Below are 22871 nucleotides of genomic sequence, written 5' to 3' on the forward strand. Positions count from 1 at the left end.
CTCATATGATATCTACACTGAAACCTAGTGTTAACACTATTGAATAAATACATTGAATAAAAACAGACTCAATTTGAGTCAAGGTACCAAGTAATCTGGAGAATTTGAGACTAAAATACAGCCCTCGTCAAAACAAACTCGAATGCCTTAAATGGTCAGCGGCAGCTGAAAGCCCCGCCTCTCTTGGACACTCCGTCTTCCCATTGGACCGCATCCCTGTCAGTCACGCGTGTGGGCGCGTCCACCGGCTCCGCTTTGAACGCAGCGGTTCCTGCGAGCAGAAACATCACTCTGCGGGATCCGGCCTCGCTCCTAAGGTGAGTGTAAACGTCACCAGGGTCCCTTTTCCCCCCACCCCACGTTCCCACTCCGTCGTTAGCCCGTTGTTAAACGCGACGCACGGCTGCTCGACCGTGCACCGGCGTCCGAGGCAAATGTCAGAGTTCAGGCAGCCTAGCTGATCGGCTAGCTGTGTTTACCTCCACACGCATCGCACGCACGGTGTTGTACATCGCGATGGAAGTGCGACTTTGAGCCGAGTGTGTTTTAGTGCAGGTGTCCCCAGTTCCCGGCGACCCCGCTGCTGGACAATCGATGGTCACCTGACCCTTGTTGGAAAAGGCTCTGGAACTTGATCTCTGTTTCCGCAGATCGTCCTCCCTGCCGCATGTCGAAGTACAGACTCTTCCTCCTCAGGCATGGGGAAGGGGCCTGGAACAAGGAGAACCGCTTCTGCAGCTGGGTGGACCAGAAGCTGAGCGAAGACGGGGTGCTGGAGGCCCAGGAGTGCGGGAAGCTCCTGAAGGAGCACGGAGTTATGTTCGACCGCGTCTTCACCTCCATCCTCAGCCGCTCCGTCCAGACGGCCTGGCTGGTGCTGGGGGCCATGGGCCAGGAGTGGGTCCCCGTCACCAAGTCCTGGCGGCTGAACGAGCGCCACTACGGCGCCCTGATCGGCCTCAACCGAGCCGAGATGGCGCAGAGCCACGGCGAGGAGCGGGTCAGGCTGTGGCGGAGGAGCTACGACATCACGCCGCCGCCCATCGACGAGTCACACCCCTATTTCGCCGAGATCTACGACGACCGGCGCTACACCACGTGCGACGTGGCCAAAGAGGCGCTGCCCCGTACTGAGAGCCTTAAGGAGGTTCTGGGCAGACTGCTGCCATACTGGAACAACGTCATCGTTCCAGAGGTCAAGGGTGGCCATACTGTGCTCATCTCTGCTCACGGAAACAGTTGCAGGGCCCTCCTGAAACACATAGAAAGTACGACATACTAACGCTCGACTAAAAAAATCCAGTACAGCAAGGAGCGACTTTTCCGCTTTAAGTAGAATCTGGAAGTGACACCCATGACCTCACCGTAAAGGCCACAGGCATAATGTTTCTCGTCCCTCGGAAACCCTTTGACCTTTTAAACCCATGTGCGGCACTACTGTAGGCTGCAGACGTTTTATACCATAAATGGCGATGTTTTGCTCACCAGTAAAGCAACAGACTGTTTTTTAAATGTTGTCTTTTGGGAGGGGAAACATTAAAGGTCCCACGACATGAACATTTTTTTTTTGTCTCACAATGAGATTTCACCAGGACGGGCCGTTTCGGTGCCTGTGGCTTTAAATGCTATTGAGGAGGAGAGAGACCATCCACCAACACCATCCACCAACCACAACGTTTGGCGCAGACAGGAAGTCGTTTCGACGTTTTTTTTTTTTTTTTTCAGAAAAAATAAAACGAACCCTCTGGTTCTTCAGCGTCTCACTATACAAAAATACATTTGTGCTCATTTTTTTTTTACATCCAATCACCGAGCAACTGTAGTGGTTCGTTCACACTGTTGGAAGCCATGACGGTCGTTGGAGATAATGCTTTAGGGGAGAGGGTGGGAAATTCTCCGGAATGGACCGGAGAATGCAGGACCATAGACAGGCTCGGGAACTTGTGTTAATGTTAAATAATCTGAAAAAGTGCAATTTTCATGTCACGGGACCTTTAATTTTGGGCTGTAAAGGACTCTGATAGCTGGAAAAATAATGGAACATCAGCATGCATGTAGAGAGGAACTGTATCAGCAACAATTAGGCTCAAATTTTTTGAGTGGAATGATGCTTTGTTTGTTAACCCATGTCTGTCACTTTATTATTAGTATACTGTATAGTATCTAGGGCATCAACAAATGACTAAACATCATAATTTCAAACTTTGTGAATGACTTTTCATTACTTCTTTATATATTTATTTTGAATTTCTGTTTTTTCCCTATAGACATTTCTGAGACGGACATTGTGAGTGTGACTTTGCCCACTGGGGTCCCGGTTCTGCTGGAGCTGGATGAGGACCTCCGCCCCGTCAAGCCCCGCCAGCTTCTGGGAGATCAGGCCAAAATTCAGGCAGCTATCAAAAAAGTGGAGGATCAGGGCAAGGTCAATTCTGGCAACAAGTGAAGAGTCCAAAAGAGACACTCAGGAAGAGGTGATGTTATTTTTTCAGGCTGATGACCCAGCCCAGTTCTTCAGATATGAGGGCGTGAGAGTCCCACATACCTTATTTAATTAAAAATGAAAGTTAGTCTGAAAGTATTTTTCAGTGGTTAATTACACTGGTGGTTTACTCTAACGCAACGAGGGAATATTTCTTGTCTAACTAGCTTCCATCTGATGCCATGTGGTTTCTTTTTCATTCTTTACAAAAAGTACCTGGCTGCGCAGGGGTGATTATTCATTCCGATGTGGAGCAGGGCGTTGTATTATGTTGTATTATGGACTAGTACTTCTACTTACTAACTAGAATATGTACAATGTATACAATGAATTGTTATCCTTTCAGTTACAGTTAAAAATGTATATATAACCTTAGTTTGGTTGACACCATATTTCTTAATAGAGACTGCTCTGGAAAAGTGAATCCTGAAACATTAGATATACAGGGTGGGCCATTTATATGGATACACCTTAATAAAATGGGAATGGTTGGTGATATTAATGCCCTGTTTGTGGCACATTAGTATATGTGAGGGGGCAAACTTTTCAAGATGGGTGGTGACCATAGTGGCCATTTTTAAGTCATCTTGGATCCAACTTTTGTTTTTTCAATAGGAAGAGGGTCATGTGACACATCAAATTTATTGGTCATTTCACAAGAAAAACAATGGTGTGCTTGGTTTTAACCTTTATTCTTTCATGAGTTATTTACAAGTTTCTGACCACTTATAAAATGTGTTCAATGTAACCAACCATTCCCATTTTATTAAGGTGTATCCATATAAATGGCCCACTCTGTATATTTATAGACTATATGGAAAAGTCTAATTTTAAAATATCTTGTTTTAAGCTCTTGTGCATCCCATCACGCAATCTTCGTAGCAGAGGCACATTTGGATTTCCGTTTTTATTGTTTCATATTTTCTATTTCAGAACAAACCGAGAACAGTGCTGGTGTTACCAGGGCGTCGTGCACAGCCCTGCGCTTTAATGGCCGCGTGAGAGAGAGGGCTTCCCACGCAGGGCTTTTATTCACGGCCGTGAATAACACACATTGTGGCCTGTTCATGTACTGTACTGTATATGGAAATCATTTGCCAGAAATAATACCCATTTGCTTCTACAGCTCTGTGTGTAGGTTTCTGCTGTTCTAGTTTCTCTTTTGGATTTTGTGCCACCTGTAAGTGCCGCCCTGCTGTGATTTTAGTGCCGTGTTGTCTATATGTGTACTAATTTTTAAATTTTGTAACTGTTACATGTACAGTATGATTTTCCTTTTGTACGGGTGTATAACGGGTTATATAATGTGCTTTTGTTACACTTGTGCTTCTGAAGTTATTTTATTAAACATTATTTAAGAAAGCGTTAATTTATTGGGTGTAAATGGAAGAGTACACTGTTGCACTGAGTTTTCTGTGTGTACCACTGTAAATGAACCAAGACGTGCTGCTTTCTGTGTTAAACCGAAATGTCCGAGTGCTGCAATATGCTCCTGGCGTGTGTGCGCACCTGCAGGAGACACAAAGAATGGAAATAAAAAAAAAAATTAAAAAAAAGTAAGTTTTCGGATTGTTTTTTTTTTTTTAATGATTAAAAAAACCACTAACATCAGGATTCTGAAACTCCTGTCCCACTAACGTAATAATGTACGCTATGGTAGACACTGCTGTTTTCTTCTATACAATAAATGCAATAGCTATTTTATAAAAGTGGATGGATGGTTAACGGAATGAGTTGAGACTGATCAGAATGACATTTGGCATGTTTTAAAAGATAAATGGACTCAAACAGGAATGTATTTGTCATGGATGAAAACCATGGATGAAGTCCAGTTTGGCGACCAATGGGGAAAACTCTCCGAAGTAATGTGGCCGGATGAGCTGAAGACGGAACTTGTTTGGTTTAGAGCCCAGACGGCCTGGAGACTCCCAACTGTTCCTCAGAGGTCTGCAATACTGCAAAAGCAATGCATGGCTGATGTAACCGTGAGTTAACAACATTCACATAGACACTGGAGATTTATTATGAACGGCCATGTGAATTTTTTTTTTTTAAATATGCATGAATATTTAAAGATTTGTTTTTTTAAGTGCATGTACAGATGTTTGTATTTTAAACCCTTGTCTGTATTATCGCTGTTTTATAAGAAGCTGTTTATCTGATGGAACAACAGAAATATCCACTGTTAATTTTTCAGCGCTGCAATTAACACATGACTGCATGTGGCAGGTTCATTACTTGCAATAACTGGAGAAAAAATGTTTTGCATTCAATAAACTGGGAGAACTTTTCACTAAAATTGTCGAAAGTTTTTGGTTTTGAGTGGCTGTAACATTATTTCCACTCTTGCAAAGAAATCTAAACCAAAAAAGTACTTGCTCTTGCAATTGGCAAAATTGTTGCTTTTGTGTCAACACTTATAGGGGCAGTGGTGGCCTAGCGGTTAAGGAAGCGGCCCCGTAATCAGAAGGTTGCCGGTTCGAATCCCGATCTGCCAAGGTGCCACTGAGGTGCCACTGCAAAAGCACCGTCCCCACACACTGCTCCCCGGGCGCCTGTCATGGCTGCCCACTGCTCACTCAGGGTGATGGTTAAAGGCAGAGGACACATTTCTATGTGTCACCATGTGCTGTGCTGCAGTGTATCACAATGACTTTCACTTCACTTAAAGGCACCCATGTTTATTTCGAAAGCCCCGTGACCGCAGCTTGTGTAACATTTCCACTGATGCTGCGTTTACACAAAGATGACTTTCCTTAAAACACAACCCTGGCCTGATGTGAGGTGTGTGTGTGTGCAGCGTGAGCCAGATTGGTCACAAAAGTGATATGAATATGAATATGAATAATTAAAATATGACTCCAGTGTAAGAGAAGAACTGCTGTGTTGTGTTGGGCCAGGGACTCCAGAAAGTGTATATATTAGATTCATAAATATTGCAAGGAAACGTATAGATGAGAGACGCATCAGCTCATTCTGACGTGGTTCTGTAATTAATCCAGAAGAATGGAATATTTACTGGTTAATTCTGTTTAGATATGACTTAAATTACCCCATAACTTACCCCATTCAATTAAACCAAATAAACAACACATGCCACATTATTCTAAAAATGTCAAATATAACTTTAATTTATACATTTTGTTGTACTTGATTAATTTGTGAGTGATGCAATAGATTTTTGCACGGGGGAGGAGCTTCCTTGGTTCTATAAAGACGGCGGGATGGTGGAACCGCGTGTGTTCTGTCCCTGGCAGTTACGCAGCAGCAGCAGCAGAAGACTTCAGTCCAGCTCTGCAGGTAAGATCTGGACCTCCATCGCCTTCCGGTCTCGCGCCCTCATGTTCACCCGCACTCAGGGTTCTAGATTCGAGCACCTCGAGACGTAGTTCCTATGTTCCACTGTGAAGACCTGTGACATATCTTAGCATGCATTTCTCCGTCCATCCCCTTCTTCAGGCTGATGCTCATCTCCAAAGCAGTCCAGTTCTTCTCTGTGTCTGGTGCACGTTTAATGCTTGTTAATCAGCATCCAGTCATTACGATTCATTCATCTACTGGGTTAACGGTGTTGTCCGTGGAAACGGGGGTTGAATTTTTACAACACATGACTCTGTGCCTTGGCTGGGCTTGGTAAAAGACGTGCAACTTGTGGAATGCTAACAGTTTATAACCGGTTATGTGGGAACAAGCTACCATTTCTTTTGCACGTTGATGAGAGGATCCTGGTGGCACGTCCAGAGAGCTGCTTCTGGAGGTTGATGGATACCACCACGGCCTGCGCCAACTCATCCCCAACTCTAAACAACATAGTTGAAATATGGGAGTGCCACATACTGCTGTATTATTACCGGCTGAGCATGTTCTGTATGAACTTTGAGAAGGCCACACTGAGTTCCAGACAAAGGGGGTTCGTAGGATTTTTGTTCATGGTCATCATGCATCCAGCAGGTTGCGGTGGAAAACCTTGCGACTTGCCACTTGCACTTGCCAAGTTGGTTCCCATTCCTTAGATGGTCCTAGCCAAGATGCCTGAGCTTCTTTTCTAGTCCAGGAGGAAGCTCTTAGCAACATTTGGTCTCCTAGGACACATAGAATGTGTTTGGCTACAATAAAGGTTTCCTGCAGGATCCTCCTCCTGTTTCCCGATGTTTTGTGTGCTCGTCCCAAATTGAGGAATATGCAGCTTTACCTTATAAAGTGGTAGTAGCCTAGTGGGTAACACATTCCCCTATGAACCAGAAGACCCAGGTTCAAACCCCACTTGATACCATTGTGTCCCTGAGCAAGACACTTAACCCTGAGTGTCTCTGTAACTACTGATAGTACGTCGCTCTTCATGGTTCATGGTGGATGAGGCACCTAGACGTCTGATCTCCGACGTGTGGTCAATCACAGTGAGGTGAGCTAATTGTGCACTTCCGTGAGTTTCCGCAACTTTAACATAAATGTAAACAGATCCATCTATTTATCTTGTGTTGAGTAGTCCACATGGTTGCTACCTAAAAGTGGACCAGTTTACTGAATGTGTTCTTTCTACGGATCCTTCAGTGTTTCGTCGTCATTCTGACACCTAACAGCACATGGAAAGGCACATTAAATTTGAATAAACAGACATTATCAACTATCAGACGCCTTTATCCAGAGAGACTTACAATCAGTAGTTACAGGGACAGTCCCCCCCTGGAGACACTTAGGGTTAAGTGTCTTGCTCAGGGACACAATGGTAGTAAGCGGGATTTGAACCTGGGCCTTCTGGTTCATAGGCGAGTTTGTTACCCACTAGGCTACTACCACCCCTAGAATTCACTGACCAGTGGAGTTAATAAGCATCTCTACTGACATTATCGTCCTTCAGATTAACATCTTTTTTTCATCTCCATTTTAACTGTAACTGGGACTCATTGGGATTCCACTGCCTGGCGTGCAGGTATGCAAATCATCTTCTCCTGCTTTACAGACTGCGGTCTGGGAAAGGGCACAGTTGGGAGAGATCAAAGTCTTCCTGAAGCAGCGAGTTCTCACGCGGTGATTCATGTTCATCAGCGCTGGCATCTCGACTTTTCAAGAGCTCGCTTGAGAAGGCAGCGACGGGGCTTTATTGGCTGCAGCTGGCCGGGACGGATCGCACATTTTTATCATTGCAACATATGCTGATAAAGTCTTGGTTTGTGGTGGATTAGATGAAATCTGTTGCGACTTAAATGAGCTTGATGACACTGATGATCTCTAACTGCGGAAATGACCTTGCAGTCATGAGGATTTTTTTACTTTGCTAAATACAATCTCCGACGTCCACAGCTCTGTTGACACTGCTGGGGCTTTAATTATTTTAATTATTGATAATAAGCTGATAGAGATGTCTGATACAGAACATGAAGTCCAGACCTTTCAGAAGATCCCATAGAGTAGCACTGTCAGGATTGGAATAAGAAAAAAATTGACTTTGTGTCCAGTAATGTTAATCAAAATTTTATCATAATTAAAATCAATTTACACACCGGACAGGAAGGTCACAAGGAAACTATGGATTTGCTCCAGGTGGAGATAAATTATTCCTGGATTACGGCAAGTGTCTCTCAGAGTAAACTGAGCGGAGCGCTCGCCGAGACTGTTTCTCTAGAGCTGGCATCACACGCTTCCTTATAAGGCCGGGATGGGACTCATCTCTGTGGGAAGGATGGAGAACAGGCCTGCGGCAGCTTCGTCTTCAGCAGTCGTCTGCTGTGTGTTGACGTCGATGGCGTCCTGTGATCTCGGTGCTTCTCTCCTTGGTCTCTTCATCAAGTTCAGGCATTCTCCAGGCTTGACTTGGAAAGTGGTGAATCCTACTGCCATTTTATATACTGAAATTCTTTATATAGACGCAAAAATGTAGACATATTCGCACCATCCCTAATCTAAACAACACCTATCGAGCTACTGGTTGGCCAAAGGGTGGACCTAAAATATCATAATTTAGAATGCACACTGTATTCTTCCCATGTGCTTGGGTTGCTGTAGAACCTCATTTTATACAGTTTTAGGGAGATTGGCCTCATCGACGGGCGCCTCTCTGACCGTATTTGGTAAGGTGGAGCCACGCCAGCGAGCCACAGGCCTTTTCTGATTTAACATGAGCCACCAGAGCCCCAGGCCCAAACATTTATTTATTCGATGGACTCCACCCACCGCTCCATGTGACAGAGTGGTGTCTTGTAATTACCAGTATTTCTGGCAGGATGTGCGTAAAGGGAAGAAGGGGTAGGGGCAGGATTTGATAACGTGGCTCAGACCATAATTGCCACCAATAATACACATTTTAAAGGGAAGTAATGGCTCTATAAAGTCTTTGATTAACACGCTGACTGCCTTTGTTTGGTTTCGTGACGCTGGATAATCAAATTAAAGCAAAACGATCAATTAAAAAAGGCAGGTGTATTTGGTCTATAATAAAAGCTCATGAATGCACGTTTTCACATTTTCCTTCAAGTGTGCTGATTCATATTCCTAATACATGAAGTTTTTGGAAATAAGTTTAGAAGGCTACAGAGATTTGGCTGCTTTAAATATTTTAGGCCATATGAGGAGAATGCAGGCTTGTTGGTTAAAAATGCATAAAGACCGATGAACTTTAGACAGGTAGACTGGTACAGCACTGAAGGATTCAAACTCATTTCAGGGCAGATGTGTGTGGGATTTTTTGACAAATGTGCCATACTTGCTCATTGAAGACTCACAGAATCATGTAACTGGACAGTCCAGTTGGTGACCTTGAATTCGATTTATTGAAGGTGACCTTGATTCGATTTATTTGGAGAAGACTCCAAGTCCATCATGTCATGTAACATAGTTAGGAAGGTCACCATTTATAATCTAGGTTCATCGGTGGCCAGAGAGGCTTCAGAGAGTAGTAAAGTCAGCACATAATATCCCTGGCTGCCCTCTCTCCTTCCTGATGGATATTTATACACCTCCTGCTCCCGCCAAGGTGCCACTGAGGTGCCACTGAGCAAAGCACCGTTTCCACACACTGCTCTTCGGGAGACCACATTTCACTGTATGCACTGGGTGCTGTGCTGAGGAGTAATCACTTTTACTTTCGCTGCCTCAATACAGCAAAAAATGTCATGGAGGACAGCTCCCACCCAGGCCTGTTGCCCCCAGGAAGGCGCTACAGGTGCATCACACAACAGACAAAGATTCAAGAATAGTTTTCCCCCCAAAAGCCGTTCCCATTCTGAGGTCTTATATGCACTGACTATATAGTCAGTAACTCCACAAGACCCGCAAGTCCTTCAATTCATCACTTGTGCAATATTCAATATTAAAGGTGCTGAAAATACTGTGCAATATTGGTGTAAACTGTGAAATATCATTATTCTCGTTGTCCAATATCTACTATTCACTGCATATAACCATCATTAATGTGCAATATTTAAATAATGTATAAATAAGTATTTCCGTATGTATATCACGCTGCAGACCTCCTTGCACTATTTACTTTATCATGTGCTATGTCCTACATACTAGAGGAGATTTAATGTCAGTGTGCTTTGTGTATAGTGAAAATTAAACGTATTCATTCATCATATAATATGTGTTACTGTTTTCCCTCAGGTTTGTAAAAAAAGACAGAATATTTTTGTGCATGTACTTGTATACGCATGGCTGAGTGCTTTATTCGTTTATTTCTAAATAGACTGAATGGTCTAGATGATGCTGGATTGACTTGACATGCCATTCACCTGCAGCCTTGGTCAACATTTCACAGCTCTGGCCATTCGCTCATTGCCTTTAAATCGAACACCTCTGAGAGTAGGCAGGAAGCTCCTACATTTACATTTACATTTACAGCATTTATCAGACGCCCTTATCCAGAGCGACTTACAATCAGTAGTTACAGGGACAGTCCCCCCCTGGAGCAACTTAGGGTTAAGTGTCTTGCTCAGGGACACAATGGTAGTAAGTGGGATTGGAACCCGGGTCTTCTGGTTCATAGGCGAGTGTGTTACCCACTAGGCTACTACCACCCCACTCCTGTCTACTAATGATTGGTTGCCGTTCTTTGCTTGTTAACAACCCTGGGTTAATGGCAGACTTTATAGTGGCACTTAAAAACCTATTATGAATTTGGCATTTAAACGATGTGTTCAATCTCATTCACAAGCATCAGTGCACATTTCTAACTGCTCCCAATGTGCACATTTTTACAACATAAGTCCACTTCTAGAGATGCTCTGTAATGCCAGGGAAATGAGCGAAGTGAAACAGATGCAGAAGCAGGCAGTTTATTGAAAAGATTTATTGTACACTCTCTACGGTCCTGACACGTGGAATATCACCTAACAATGGACGAGTCTTGCTGTGTTGCTTCTCATAAACTTGGTGTGGGTGACTGGGTAATGTACAGATGCTCTGTGTGGTAATAAAATGATTCAAGTTCTGACCGGGTGCGTGTGCGGGGCATGCAGCTGCAGGGTGACACATGCACAGAGGTTTTGAAGGTGTGGAAAAGCGGCATTCTCTCTTCACTTTAATGATCACATTTTTCAGATGAGGTTGCTTCTTTGATTTAGTCCAGTGTTTACTTTGCCAGGCCCCGCGGGGCCTTCTGTCCATCCAACTACAGGACAATATTCCAAGCAAATTCTCCAAATATTACAAAAATTTTACATTTCTGTGGTGCTTGCATTCATGATACAACGTGCCCTCTGCTTTTAACCACCACCCTTGGTGAGCAGTGGGCAACCATGATAGGCACCTTGGCGGTCTGGAATCTGAACCTGCTCAGGAATACAAGGAAAACCCCAACTGTTACATGCTGGAACCTGTTCGAGATTTGACTTATTTTGTCACGTTGGTCTAAAATGATACAGATGCACACACACACACACACACACACACAGTATAACCATTCCATGCAGCGCGTGAATATTTATGGAGTTATTGAGGAGATCTGATTTCAGCAGCTGTGGTCAGGTTGGTCCCTTCACACAGAGGAGGATGGAATCCATGTCCAAGTTTCTCTTAATGACCCAGACGCCAACAGCGTCCCTTCTCAACAGGTTTCATGCCATTCCATCTTCATTTTGTTCTTTAGTTTAGCTTTTTAATGACCAATGGGTGAGCAGAGAAACAAACATGTCGACGGACGACAGAGAAACACACTGGTAACTTGAGATAAACGTAAGATAGAAAAAGGATGCAAAAAAACCCCTAAATGATATAAAGAGAGAGTGGGAATCAAAGGAATAGAATAAGCCGAAGAAAACTAAAAACGACAGAATATTCAGTATATAATCTGCATTGGTCCACACGTTTACCTGAAGAAAGTGTGTTGCAGTATAGCACTTAAATGGTGTTTTAATGTGTTTCTTTTCAGTGTGAATTGTGTGTGAAACATCATGGATGAAGACCTGGAGCACCGCAGAGAGCTCAGGAGGCAGCGGCGTGAGGAGATGCGGCTAGAGGCTGAGAAGTTAGTGACATACTCATAAAAAACACATATATGCATTTTCTAGAATCATATCAGCATTTGTGACATTTTTGCCAACTTTACAGGTGAAAACTAAAGAAAGACCATCTTTAGATTTAATGTTCTGTATTGATTTTGGGTTTTTAATTTTTTTTATCCCAAGTGAAAAATATTTTAGATTTGTTATGCATCGTTGTCACATTCCCGGGTCTAGGGGTCTTAGAAACGCAACAAGGGTGTGGAAAGGAGGAAGTCCACTGTTAAACACACAACCAAAAAAGCATGCAAACAGTGCTTTTATTTACAGTGAGCTAACAGGTACAATAAAACAGCGGCCTCAGCACAGCTAACCAACATCAAAACAGCCTAAAGGAAGGGACGGTCCAGCGGGGACAACTCAAACATGCACATAAGTTAACAAAAAGGGCACATAAAGCTAACAGGCTAACACAGGCAAACAACAAAGGGTCTATCACACATTTTAGCAGTAAGAAACACGAATGAGATCTCCACCGGAGCTCCTTGCGGAGCTCCTTGCAGATCTCCGTGGACCCTGGGGACCTCCCGAACACCATCTCTTTATATAGGTGGTGGTGACCAATAGGCAGATGGTAGGTGGAGCTTGTAGGATTCAACTCCTCCCACGAAGTCAACCTAAAAGAGACAGGACACAAAAACACAGCCAGCTACACAGAACATGTGGGAGCGTACGTCCAGGGACGTAACAGAAAGTGCTTTTTTAACATGTATAGCTCAATTCCTACCAAAATGACACAACCATATGGTTGGCACCCCTTGTTTTTGTTAGAGATCAACTTAGTGCTACAATTAAACCCGGTTACGGAAGGACAGTCAATTGCTTCAGACCTACAATGAGTTGCCATCACTGCAAAGAAAAGTAACTTGATGCAACCAAGTCTGACAAGTAAACTCTGGATATTAATAGTGGAGCTGGACGATGCACGAACATTGGATCATGCATGAGTATCTTTAAACACAGAGTTCTGTGTTATTGAAAGCACTGGGAGGGCTCTGAAGTCTAGGCCAAGTTGGAGCGTTTCAAGTAAAACAGTGCTGGCAGTCCCCGAAAACACATCAGTCAGTCTCTATGGGGTCCACTGGCCATTCCCTAATAAAGCTCAGAATTCGTCAACAAGTCCTAACAGTTCCCCCACCTTGGCCAAGACATTTTTTAAAGGGCTGCTTGTAAAGGTCTGGATCGTCCACAACCGGGCTATTTCACAGACATTCTGATACAAAACTCAAATGGTAATTCATCTAGTCCAAAGGATGAGAGAGTTCATTTGCATTTATCTAATGCTCTCCAGAGCGGCAACCATAATTACAGTAATTCGGTATAATAGTAGTAGACTTGCAAGACTTACATGTTCTGCAGATGTGTCCTCTGCTTTTAACCCATCACCCTTGGTGAGCAGTGGGCAGCCATAACAGGGGCTTGGGGAGGAGTGTGTGGGGACGGTGCTTTGCTCGGTGGCACCTCAGTGGCACCTTGGCGGCTCGGGATTCGAACCGGCAACCTTTTGATTACAAATCCGCTTCCTTAACCGCTAGGCCACCACTGGGGTTCACACCCCACTTACTTCAAATGTGTCCCGGCGCAAGATGCTTAACTGTGTACAGATGGTCAGATGCATATATTTGATTGGTGTGGCTCCTCCCTCCGAGGCTTTGGATAGTTTTGCTTTGGGAATGTTCGCATGGGGCTTCCCCAACCTCCTACAACTCCCACAATCCACCTGGCCATTTAAGGGCTTGCACGCTGAAGATGGGAGCCGTGGTGGAATTTTCACCATGTGCGAATGTCATTTTGTGTTTGTCAGGGAGCTCGTGGATCTAAACTTTCGCACGTACTGTGTGTATGGTTGCTCTGCAGCCAAGAAGCTCAGCATAAACTGTAGCCATTGACTTGCTTGGTGAGCCTTGTGCCGTTCCCTTGCCAGTGTACAGCGGACCACAGGAATGCTGCCGGGGCAGAATTTGTTGACCCGTGCAGCATATTATCAACTGTGTAAAACTGAGGTGCATGTTATTGAGCTGCCTGAAAGCTGTAGACACTTCTCTCTGGAACTGTAAATCATGTGAGGATGTCAAAGGCAGTGTACCAAGGCAAAAAGGTGTAATACGTTTCTGGTACTTTATTTTTAATGTCTCCATGCTTTTCGCACTGACATTTTCAACCAGGGAACTGATTCCTGTGTGGGAGAGTGAAAAGAGAGGAATACTTGTCAGCATTTTTTGTGGAGCAAATTTTACTGACTTTACTGACCTTTACTGATCCAGCCTTCATTCTCAACAAGGCAGCCCTTACTATCACCCTTAATATACTGATAATGTTGAATTATACCTCCACAAACGAATACAATTTCAGGCAACCTTTCCATGCACTGTGTCAGACTTTAACCTCAAAAATGTATGCATTTAATCCATCAGTCCAAATGAACATTTTGACTAAATTTGACTAAATCACCTCAAGATTTTTGTGAGACGTTGTGTTCACAGCATCGGAATGTAACAGACTTGAGCCATGGCTGTAGTCTGCATGGAATCCTAAAAAAAAAGTCTTCTCCTAGAAGACAGTAGCTGGAGGACATCTGTCTAGCTCATGGGGTCATGTGTAGAGGACCAATAACCGTCTCCTGTTGAACTCCTCCTTTTACAGACCACCCTCTTATTTTTTTATATGACAAAACTTTTATAATTATTAACTTCTAATGATCTATGAGTTGATTGCATGTTTGTGTGTTCTGCTGCAGGATGGGCTTGCAGAACGATGAGGATGAAGAGGCCGCTCGAGAGCGGCGGAGACGCGCGCGTCAGGAGCGACTGCGCAACACTGATAATGAGGATTCTGGGAGCGCCGAGATTGACAGGCATGTGATCCAAACTGTGCAGATTATGCAAACGTTGTGTTTTCATTCTTTTTTAATTACACCTCCTCAGTGTAAAAGACTCCAAAGACTCGAGCACCTTGTCCTCCATCATGACCATTCCCGAGGGAGGAAGTGAGGATGACCAGGCCCTCCTGGATCGCATCGCCAAACGAGAGGAACGGCGGCAGAGGCGGATGAGAGAGGCTCTGGAGAGGCAGAAGGAGATGGACCCCACCATCAGCGACATCAGCCTCAACAGCACCGAGGACTCGGCACCACGAGAGGAGAAGGAAGAGTCCGAACCTCCTACTCAAAATGATATATCTGCCCCTGACTCCAGTTCCTGCAAAGAGAGGGAGGTGGAGAAAGAGGAGACGACAACAACAGCTCTTCCGGAAGGGAAGGAGGCCCAAGAAGTGGAGGTTGGAAATGATCAGGCTGTTATTGAGAAATAATAAGGTGGAGGTGCTGATGATTTGAAACTGACATGCAAATGCATTCGTTCTTTCCTAGAGAGACACAGAAGCCACTGAAGATGACAGTCTAGCAGCCCGAAAGGAAGAGGATGCTCCGAGCCCACCGGCAGAAGCTGTGGTAGAAGTAACAGTGCAGGCTGAGGTGAAAGAAGAACCTGCTGTAGCACACGTGGAGGATGAAGTGAGATCTGCTGTAAATGAGGCAGAGGAAATAACTGTAACATTTCAGGACCTGGAGGAGAAAACGGCAAAGTCTGGGACAGATGCTGAAGAAGGAGGAAGAAGTGCAACGAAGAAGGAGGTAGAAGTGCAAATTGTAATACCCACAGAAAAGCCCAAAGAGCCAGAAAAGCCACCAGCAACAGCAAAAGTAAAAACAGAACCGGAAAAGAAGCCAGAGAAGGTCGAAGAGAGGCTTCCAAAGTGGAAGAAAGAAGAAGAAAAGAAACCTGCAAAGGTGGAAGAAAAGGTACCAAAATGGAAGAAAGAGGAGGAAAAGAAGCCTGAAAAGGTAGAAGAAAAACTCTCCAAATGGAAGAAAGAGGAGGAAAAGAAGCCTGAAAAGGTAGAAGAAAAACTCTCCAAATGGAAGAAAGAGGGGGAAAAGAAGATTCCAGAGAAGGCCGAAGAGAAAGTTCCAACATGGAAGAAAGAACAAGAGAAAAAACTTGAAAAGACTGATGACAAAGTGCCAAAATGGAAGAGAGAGGCAGAAGAGAGACAGAAACCAAAGAAGGAGGTTGAAGAAAAAGCGCCTTCCCTGAAAAAGGCAGATGAAAAAGTGAAGAAAGCTGTAGAGAAACCGCCAGTAAAGAAAGAAGCTGACGACAAACCTAAATGGAAAAAGGAAGTGGAGGAAAAAGCACAAACGAAGAAACCTGAGGTACTGGCCATCATGATGCTTTCATGTCATGTGTTCATCATGTCTCCTCGTGGCAGAGTCCTCTCACCGAGACTTGAGTTTACATTTACAGCATTTATCAGACGCCATTTTCCACAGCAACTTACAGTCAGTAGTTACAGAGACAGTCCTCCCCCTGGAGACACTTAAGTAACTTGCTCAGGGACACAATGGTAGTAAGTGGGATTTGAACCTGGGTCTTCTGGTTCATAGTGCGAGTGAGATACCTGCTAGGCCACTACCACCAGTTTAAGATGAATGTTTGGGGTGTTTTACACCCTGCAGTTCGCATTTCAGTCAAGCATAGTTTGCAAGACGCAGTATAGTTCAGATTTGAGATTTTCTATGTGGTTTATTGCAAGATCTCTGAGGTCATTGATCCACTGGTTCAAACTCATTTAACAAATGAGCACAAATGACACTGTACGCTGTAAGTGTGAAGGATAAATCTCTGAATTATTGTGTGCTTCAGGTGGCTGAGGAGAAGAAGAAACCAGGCGTTCTCTGGGAGCAGGTAAACTGTCAGTTTATATTAGTGCTGTGCTTACTGGGTTTTTTTTTTTTTTTTTTTTTTGATATTTGCAAAATTTGGTTGAATTTCCCACCTACAGGCTAACAAGCAGCAAAACGGAGCTGCACCTGATGGCACCAAACTCAAGAAACCAGAGAAACTCCAGAGGTTGGGGGTGCAGCCACCAGACAGTGAGCAAACACTGCTGCTTTACGCCACATTCTTTACACGGATGTGGTGTTTTGTGTGCTCCCACAGCCGTGCTGCAGCGAATAAGGAGGAGCAGGAGGTGGAGCGCAAGCGGGCGGAGCTGCAACGGAGGCAGAACGAGGTGGAGAGCGAGGAGATAGCGAAGATGAAGATGAAGCAGCACGAGGCCGAGGCTGAGCTGGAGGTGCTGAAGAAGAAGAGGGAGGAGAGAAGGAAGATCCTGGAGGAAGAGGATAAGCAGAAGAAGCAGCAGCTGGCTGAGAAGAAGGCCAAAGAGGAGGTGAGGAGTCTGATGGCTCTCCAGAACCTGCTGAGATACTAACGTGCCGGGATCAGCACCTGTACAAAGCACTTACCGTTTATTAATGAAGCTGATACATGGAGTAAATACATGGAATGAGTAGCAGTCTTCATCTATTTGCCAAAACAGTTAAATAAATCAACTACATCTGAAGCTAGTGGGTAACACACTCACTTATGAACCAGAAGACCCAGGTTCAAATCCCACTTACTACTCTGAGCAAACCCTAAATTGCTCCAGGAGGTGGACTGTCCCTGTAACTACTGATATGGATAAGGGTGTCTGATAAATGCTGTAAATGTAAATGTAAAATAATCCCAATCCACTTCGACAATTCACACTTCTGCAGTCAGGTGAATGTAAAAGTTCATATCTGTTTTATCTGAATCCCACACCATAATCTTACTATTATCTCAGTCTTAATCTGACAGTGCTGAAAATGTCCCTCACTGAGGATGGATGAGACCCAAAACAACAACAAAACATTTACATTTACAGTATTTACCAGACGCCCTTATCCAGAGTGACTTACAATCAGTAGTTACAGGGACAGTCCCCCCCTGGAGACACTCAGGGTTAAGTGTCTTGCTCAGGGACACAATGGTAGTAAGTGGGATTTGAACCCGGATCTTCTGGTTCATAGGCGAGTGTGTTACCCACTAGGGTACTACCACCCTCAAAAAAGGATGATCTACACGATCATGGTAATAAGACTATGATCAGTCATGGCTGAGTGATTGAAATGGTTTATGTGACCCTCAGGAGGAAAAGAGGAAGATGAAGGAAGAAATTGAGAAGAGGAGGGCAGAGGCGGCTGAGAAACGGCACAAGGACGAGTCTACAGAAGGCGACCCCAAAAGTCCTTTTAAATGTGTCAGTGCAAAGGGCTCATCAAAGGTGGGACTCTGAAACACACCAAGGTCAGGAACTTGAGCACTGTTTACCGCCATTTACAGATACCATCGGTTTTGTGCTCCTAGATCGGCGAGAAGGCTGATTTTTTAAACAAATCTGCCCAGAAAAGGTAAAAAAAAAAAGATCGATGTGTTCATATCTCTTCCCCAGCAGTTGTTTGAGTATATTGGAGTGAAACGATGGATGTTTGGTCTTTACTTTACAGCAGCTTGGTAAAGGCCACGCACAACGTGACGCCAATTGTGACCAAGATAGGCAACAGACTGGAACAGTTTACCTCTGCAGCTCAGGTGAGCTCCGGTGCCCGGGCCGGTGTGCCTCCCTCGGCCCGTTCAAAACGCGTGAAGGGTCTCTGTCTTCTCTACAGTCCAACAAAGAGCCCAGGTCGCCCAAGTCGCCGGCAGACGTTGCCGCAGCTGAAGGCGTCCGCAACATCAAGAGCATGTGGGAGAAGGGCAACGTGGCGCCCCCTCCGCTGAGCCCCGGGGCCACCAACAAGGTCGGTGGGACGAGAGAGAGAGGGCAGAGGACAATCTGAGGGGGGCTGTGACGTTGCTGGCCCTGTTCTCCGCAGGAGGCAGCTGGTGTGAGCCCTGGTGTGTCTGGCCGTGTCAACAGCCTGAAAACAAAGGCCCCAGAACCAGAAAAGGCAGCCGCGGTGAAGCCTGCAGTAAGTACAGAGCCACATACTGTTCCGGCAAGGCAACGGCCCAGAATGAAACAATAGAACAATCAGGAACAACAGGCCACGTCTCCAAAGCCCAGTCGTCCATTGTGAAGGTGACAAAGGACAGTACTGGTCACTTCTATACCCATGATAACACCAGTTACATTACATTGATTCCATTAGATAAGTTTTAATGCAACCTTGTAACGATGCAGAGTGAATCCACTGTGTGGATGTGTGAGGATTAAAACCAGTTGAGCTAAAACTTTGTAATAACATCAGGTGGTAGTAGCCAAATGGTTTAGACACTTTAGACCAATGAACCAGAAGACCTAAAAAAAAAAGGTTCAAAACCCACTTGCTACCAAGCTACACTCCTGGTAGAAATTCTGTTGTACTTCTGGCTGTAGTAATTTTTTTCTGTGATAAAATATGAAAGGGAAAACACGTTTTCAATCATAATTTGTCTGCAGCTCATTCTGTTTAAAGAAAAAAAAAAACAACGTACCATGCGTCGTATGGCACTGCAAGTTGAGTGCCACGCCACACGTCGCATGCGTATCAGAAAAGTAACATTGCTCAACTTGTGAGGACTCTGCATCGCCGCCTAGTGGCCAGCCTTTGTAAATGCTTTGGGAAATTTCACCTTTCTGGGGGCCTCAGAAATATCAGATAAAGTTTGTGGCTCTCTCCTCGGCCGTGGGAACGAACGTGGCCCCACTCAGCCCGCACGATTGGGTCACGTAAAGGTCACACGTAGTCAGAACTCTTACACACCGAGAGCCATGTGGCGTCACTCCAGCAGCTCCGTGGATATACTTCAACTCGCTGCTGTGTTTATTTTCGAGCTTCGCTCACAAACTACAAGAACGGCGTCGGATATATGCCAGAGGCCTATGGAAATATGAACGGGACACATCCATATTCAGGCAATCTGAAGCAAACGTTTGTCTGGCTGACACAACGGTATTCCATATTTGACCGTCCAGGGAGGAGTTAAAACAACTCTGTTTTAAACGGAGGTCCCACTGGAGACACACGCAAGGCGCTTGAGATGAATAATAGGTTGAAATGTAAAACTAATGTTGTCTGAGGGCCCCTTCACCACAAGTCACTGACCTCCTCAGTACTGGTTCAAACCCTCTCTAAAGCAGATGTCCGTTGTGGGAAAGTGTCCTTTTCTTTGTGTGAAGATGTTGCGGATGTTACAGAATGGTGCACCATTGCTTTGGTTGATTCAGCTGCTGACCCCAAGTCACCATGAAGTGTGTCTGTATGTCTGTACCAGAGGGCCCTCTTATGGACACTTGGGGTCAGAGTTGAAGAAAAAAGCACAAAATCAATTGAGACATAAAGGGTCTCATTTTCATATGAAGAACAATAGAACCTCTGCACATCAGAATTTCTTTATAAAGTGATCAGCCCCACTAATAAAATTCTGATTTAGCTGAGCAATGTTCAGCTGAAGCCCTCATTTTATGACCATTATCCTGACATATATCAATATGCTAACGAGATACATTACTTGGCAGAATAATGTTGTTTGTTTTTTTTCATGGATTTTTATTATTAATAATTTCCATGATTCATCAGATATTTCACTGGGCTGCTCCACAAATGTACTTGAGAATGAGTTATTTATCTATGTGATAAAATTGGGTTTGCTTACACACTTTATCCCACCCATGGTACATCCTGGCTCATTGGTCATATATTTATTCATGCATTCATATTTTTTAATTTTCATCCCATTGCTGCAGTTTTTATAGAATTATTTATTGTTTTAGAAAAAATGAATTTGATCATTGATTATGCTCTCTGACACCATGCTGTGTTCTCTCTTGCACTATTTTTACATTTTATTGGCTGCATATTTTATTGGCTGCAACCTGCCCTGTCCAATCCCTGTCCAGTCACCATGGTCCTGGAGGTACTTTATATGGTTAAATTGACGACCAACGACTGCTTGTTTACTTGACCTTGACTTGACCTCAGCCCAACGTCTCCCATTTTACCTCCTGTCCCCACTGGACAGCTCATCTGCTGTCGTCTTGTCTCACTGTGTGAATAAAAGACATTTGTCTGAACTTTGAAGGCTGGGTCTCTCTGCTCTCTGCAGGAGCCGAAACCCGGTGAACCTGGAAAAAGGGGCTTGTGGGAAAAGAGTCCCTCTCCTGGCAAGGTATTCACATAAATATTATAACGCAATACATACAAACAGCCAACACAGATTTCATGATCCTCTGAGAGAATATGAGCCACAGCGAGTCCATTAAATCAGTTATACTTTATAGATTAATTCTTATTTCCACAATTTCAATGATGTGTATTTTGTTTAATGAGACATTTACTTTTTTTAAGGTGGCATTTCCAGGAAAGAGATAAATCGGTCACTGAAGGTAAGTGAGGATGAAGGAAGTCCCTCTGTTTGAATAAATGAATGGACTGTAGCGGAGGAATGTCCTGCTGTCTGAAGGACATGAGTTAAGGTGACGCCGTGCGTGCTGCGGAGTTATGGGTGGCACCCCTGACTCATGCTCCTGACAGTGACCTGGCCTTCTGAACCGCTCTGTATCAGATGGATTACTGTATACACACACACACACACACACACACACACACACACTCTGAGACCTCCCGACTCTATTTATGAACCATGACCTTGTTTCGGGGCGACCCCTGTGCCGCCCGGTGAGCGCTGTCCTGCAGCTGGTGATGCCAGACGGGGCACGCCAGGCTGCAGCTGTCCCACCGTCACCTCAAGATTAGTGGCCATCAGCTGGGCCTCCCGAGCCTGGTACCGCGGCGGAATATTCCCCCTCCCCCCCTTCTCGCTTAAGAAGTATGTAAGCCGTAATGCTAACAGTCATGCTAACCTTCAGTAATTCATGTCACGAAGTGAGGCAACGGGGGCGGGAAAATGGGGCGAGGGTGTCTGCCGCTCCAAATAGCGCCACGCCGCAACCTTGCCCATTCCCCGGCAGAAATAGTCCCCCCGAGAATGAGCAGCAACTGACGTCTGACAAGCTGTCCTTTACACTAGTGTCACTGTGCAGGACCCGGGGGCGCGATTCACGTTTATACCCCAGAACACTCACTCATACTCACCCTCCCTTACTATCTGTGAATTTCCCTCGAGGGTGAACAAATCAATCTATCAATGAATCGATCAATCAAAACCAAGGTTCTTTCACTCTCTTGCAGCTGGAACAGGACACTAATTACCTGCAAAAGCCAAAGTTCAGAGCCACCGAAGACCCCGAACAAGGTGCAGACCACCGACACATGACTGACAACATCATCCCATCTGCCTTCACAAGGCTTTTATTATTAAAAATGGGCTATTTTCTCCTCTTTATTTTTATATATTCTCACCTCTGGGCTTTTTTTTTTTTTTTGCTTTTTGAATCTATGGCTAGATTTTGTACTAATGTAATAAACTTTATTTAGCTAATAACTTGCCAATGTCCAGCATTAATGCACTGCTTTTTTACTATATGACAATCATGAAAAAGGGTTTCACACACTCGTCACATGGACCTCTATCGTATTCCACAGGTACACGTTATGCCCGTTGATGCTTAAGCAATCAATTTAATTTTTGTTTTGATCCACTGTCCCTGAACCCCTTTTTATGGGCAGATGTGATCATCTTTTTTAAATTCCTATTGATGCTGAATTGGCGCTGAATCACCATAACGTTTAATTCACACAGCATACACGAGCATGATAATCAATGTTACAGAGTCATGTGCACTGAAAACGTAAAAAACAATTGCAGAAGCACGTAGAACACCACCTGCGTTAAAGATCATGTATCATGACCATGGGCTGTAAATCAAATCATCATGTTGCTCAGTAATGGCATTAAATATTTGAACAACCTTTTTTTGATTTTCTTGGGTCTTTTTGTGTGTTTGTGTGTGTGTAATATCGCACGGCTGCCGCTGCATCAGTCCATCAATCCACCACCACAGCAGGTGAAAGAATGGTGACAATGTCAGGGCCAGCATCGAGCAAGGCTCCCAGAAATTCATTGTAGTATATTTTTATGGTTTCC

At 44.5% G+C, this 22871-nt stretch overlaps 2 protein-coding genes across 2 annotated transcripts; both read left to right on the top strand.

Moving 5' to 3' along the window:
• Positions 1-210: 210 nt before the first annotated feature.
• Positions 211-3844, top strand: bpgm (2,3-bisphosphoglycerate mutase). The gene is made up of 4 exons (XM_028959273.1): positions 211-317; positions 651-1268; positions 2268-2474; positions 3416-3844. The coding sequence occupies exons 2-3, from the start codon at positions 668-670 to the stop codon at positions 2444-2446; spliced, it is 780 nt and encodes a 259-aa protein (XP_028815106.1). The 5' UTR covers positions 211-317; positions 651-667; the 3' UTR covers positions 2447-2474; positions 3416-3844.
• Positions 3845-5730: 1886 nt separating this feature from the next.
• On the top strand, positions 5731-22692 carry cald1b (caldesmon 1b). Its single transcript, XM_028957964.1, has 16 exons — positions 5731-5782; positions 11847-11942; positions 14714-14830; positions 14901-15252; positions 15344-16189; positions 16680-16721; positions 16819-16886; positions 16977-17208; positions 17992-18126; positions 18210-18253; positions 18353-18434; positions 18512-18643; positions 18719-18814; positions 20931-20993; positions 21173-21210; positions 22016-22692. The coding sequence occupies exons 2-15, from the start codon at positions 11869-11871 to the stop codon at positions 21194-21196; spliced, it is 2307 nt and encodes a 768-aa protein (XP_028813797.1). The 5' UTR covers positions 5731-5782; positions 11847-11868; the 3' UTR covers positions 21197-21210; positions 22016-22692.
• Positions 22693-22871: the final 179 nt, after the last annotated feature.

This window comes from Denticeps clupeoides, chromosome 17 (assembly GCF_900700375.1).
Source record: "Denticeps clupeoides chromosome 17, fDenClu1.1, whole genome shotgun sequence".
In the NCBI taxonomy this organism is placed as follows: domain Eukaryota; kingdom Metazoa; phylum Chordata; class Actinopteri; order Clupeiformes; family Denticipitidae; genus Denticeps; species Denticeps clupeoides.

Bases quoted from the DNA above. Each gene is read 5' to 3' on its own strand.
- bpgm (XM_028959273.1), top strand. From the start codon at position 668: ATGTCGAAGTACAGACTCTTCCTCCTCAGGCATGGGGAAGGGGCCTGG. The intron at 1,269-2,267 runs GTACGACATACT...TTTTCCCTATAG, and splicing joins CCTCCTGAAACACATAGAAA to ACATTTCTGAGACGGACATT.
- cald1b (XM_028957964.1), top strand. From the start codon at position 11,869: ATGGATGAAGACCTGGAGCACCGCAGAGAGCTCAGGAGGCAGCGGCGT. The intron at 16,887-16,976 runs GTTGGGGGTGCA...GTGCTCCCACAG, and splicing joins AAACCAGAGAAACTCCAGAG to CCGTGCTGCAGCGAATAAGG. The intron at 18,815-20,930 runs GTAAGTACAGAG...TGCTCTCTGCAG, and splicing joins CAGCCGCGGTGAAGCCTGCA to GAGCCGAAACCCGGTGAACC.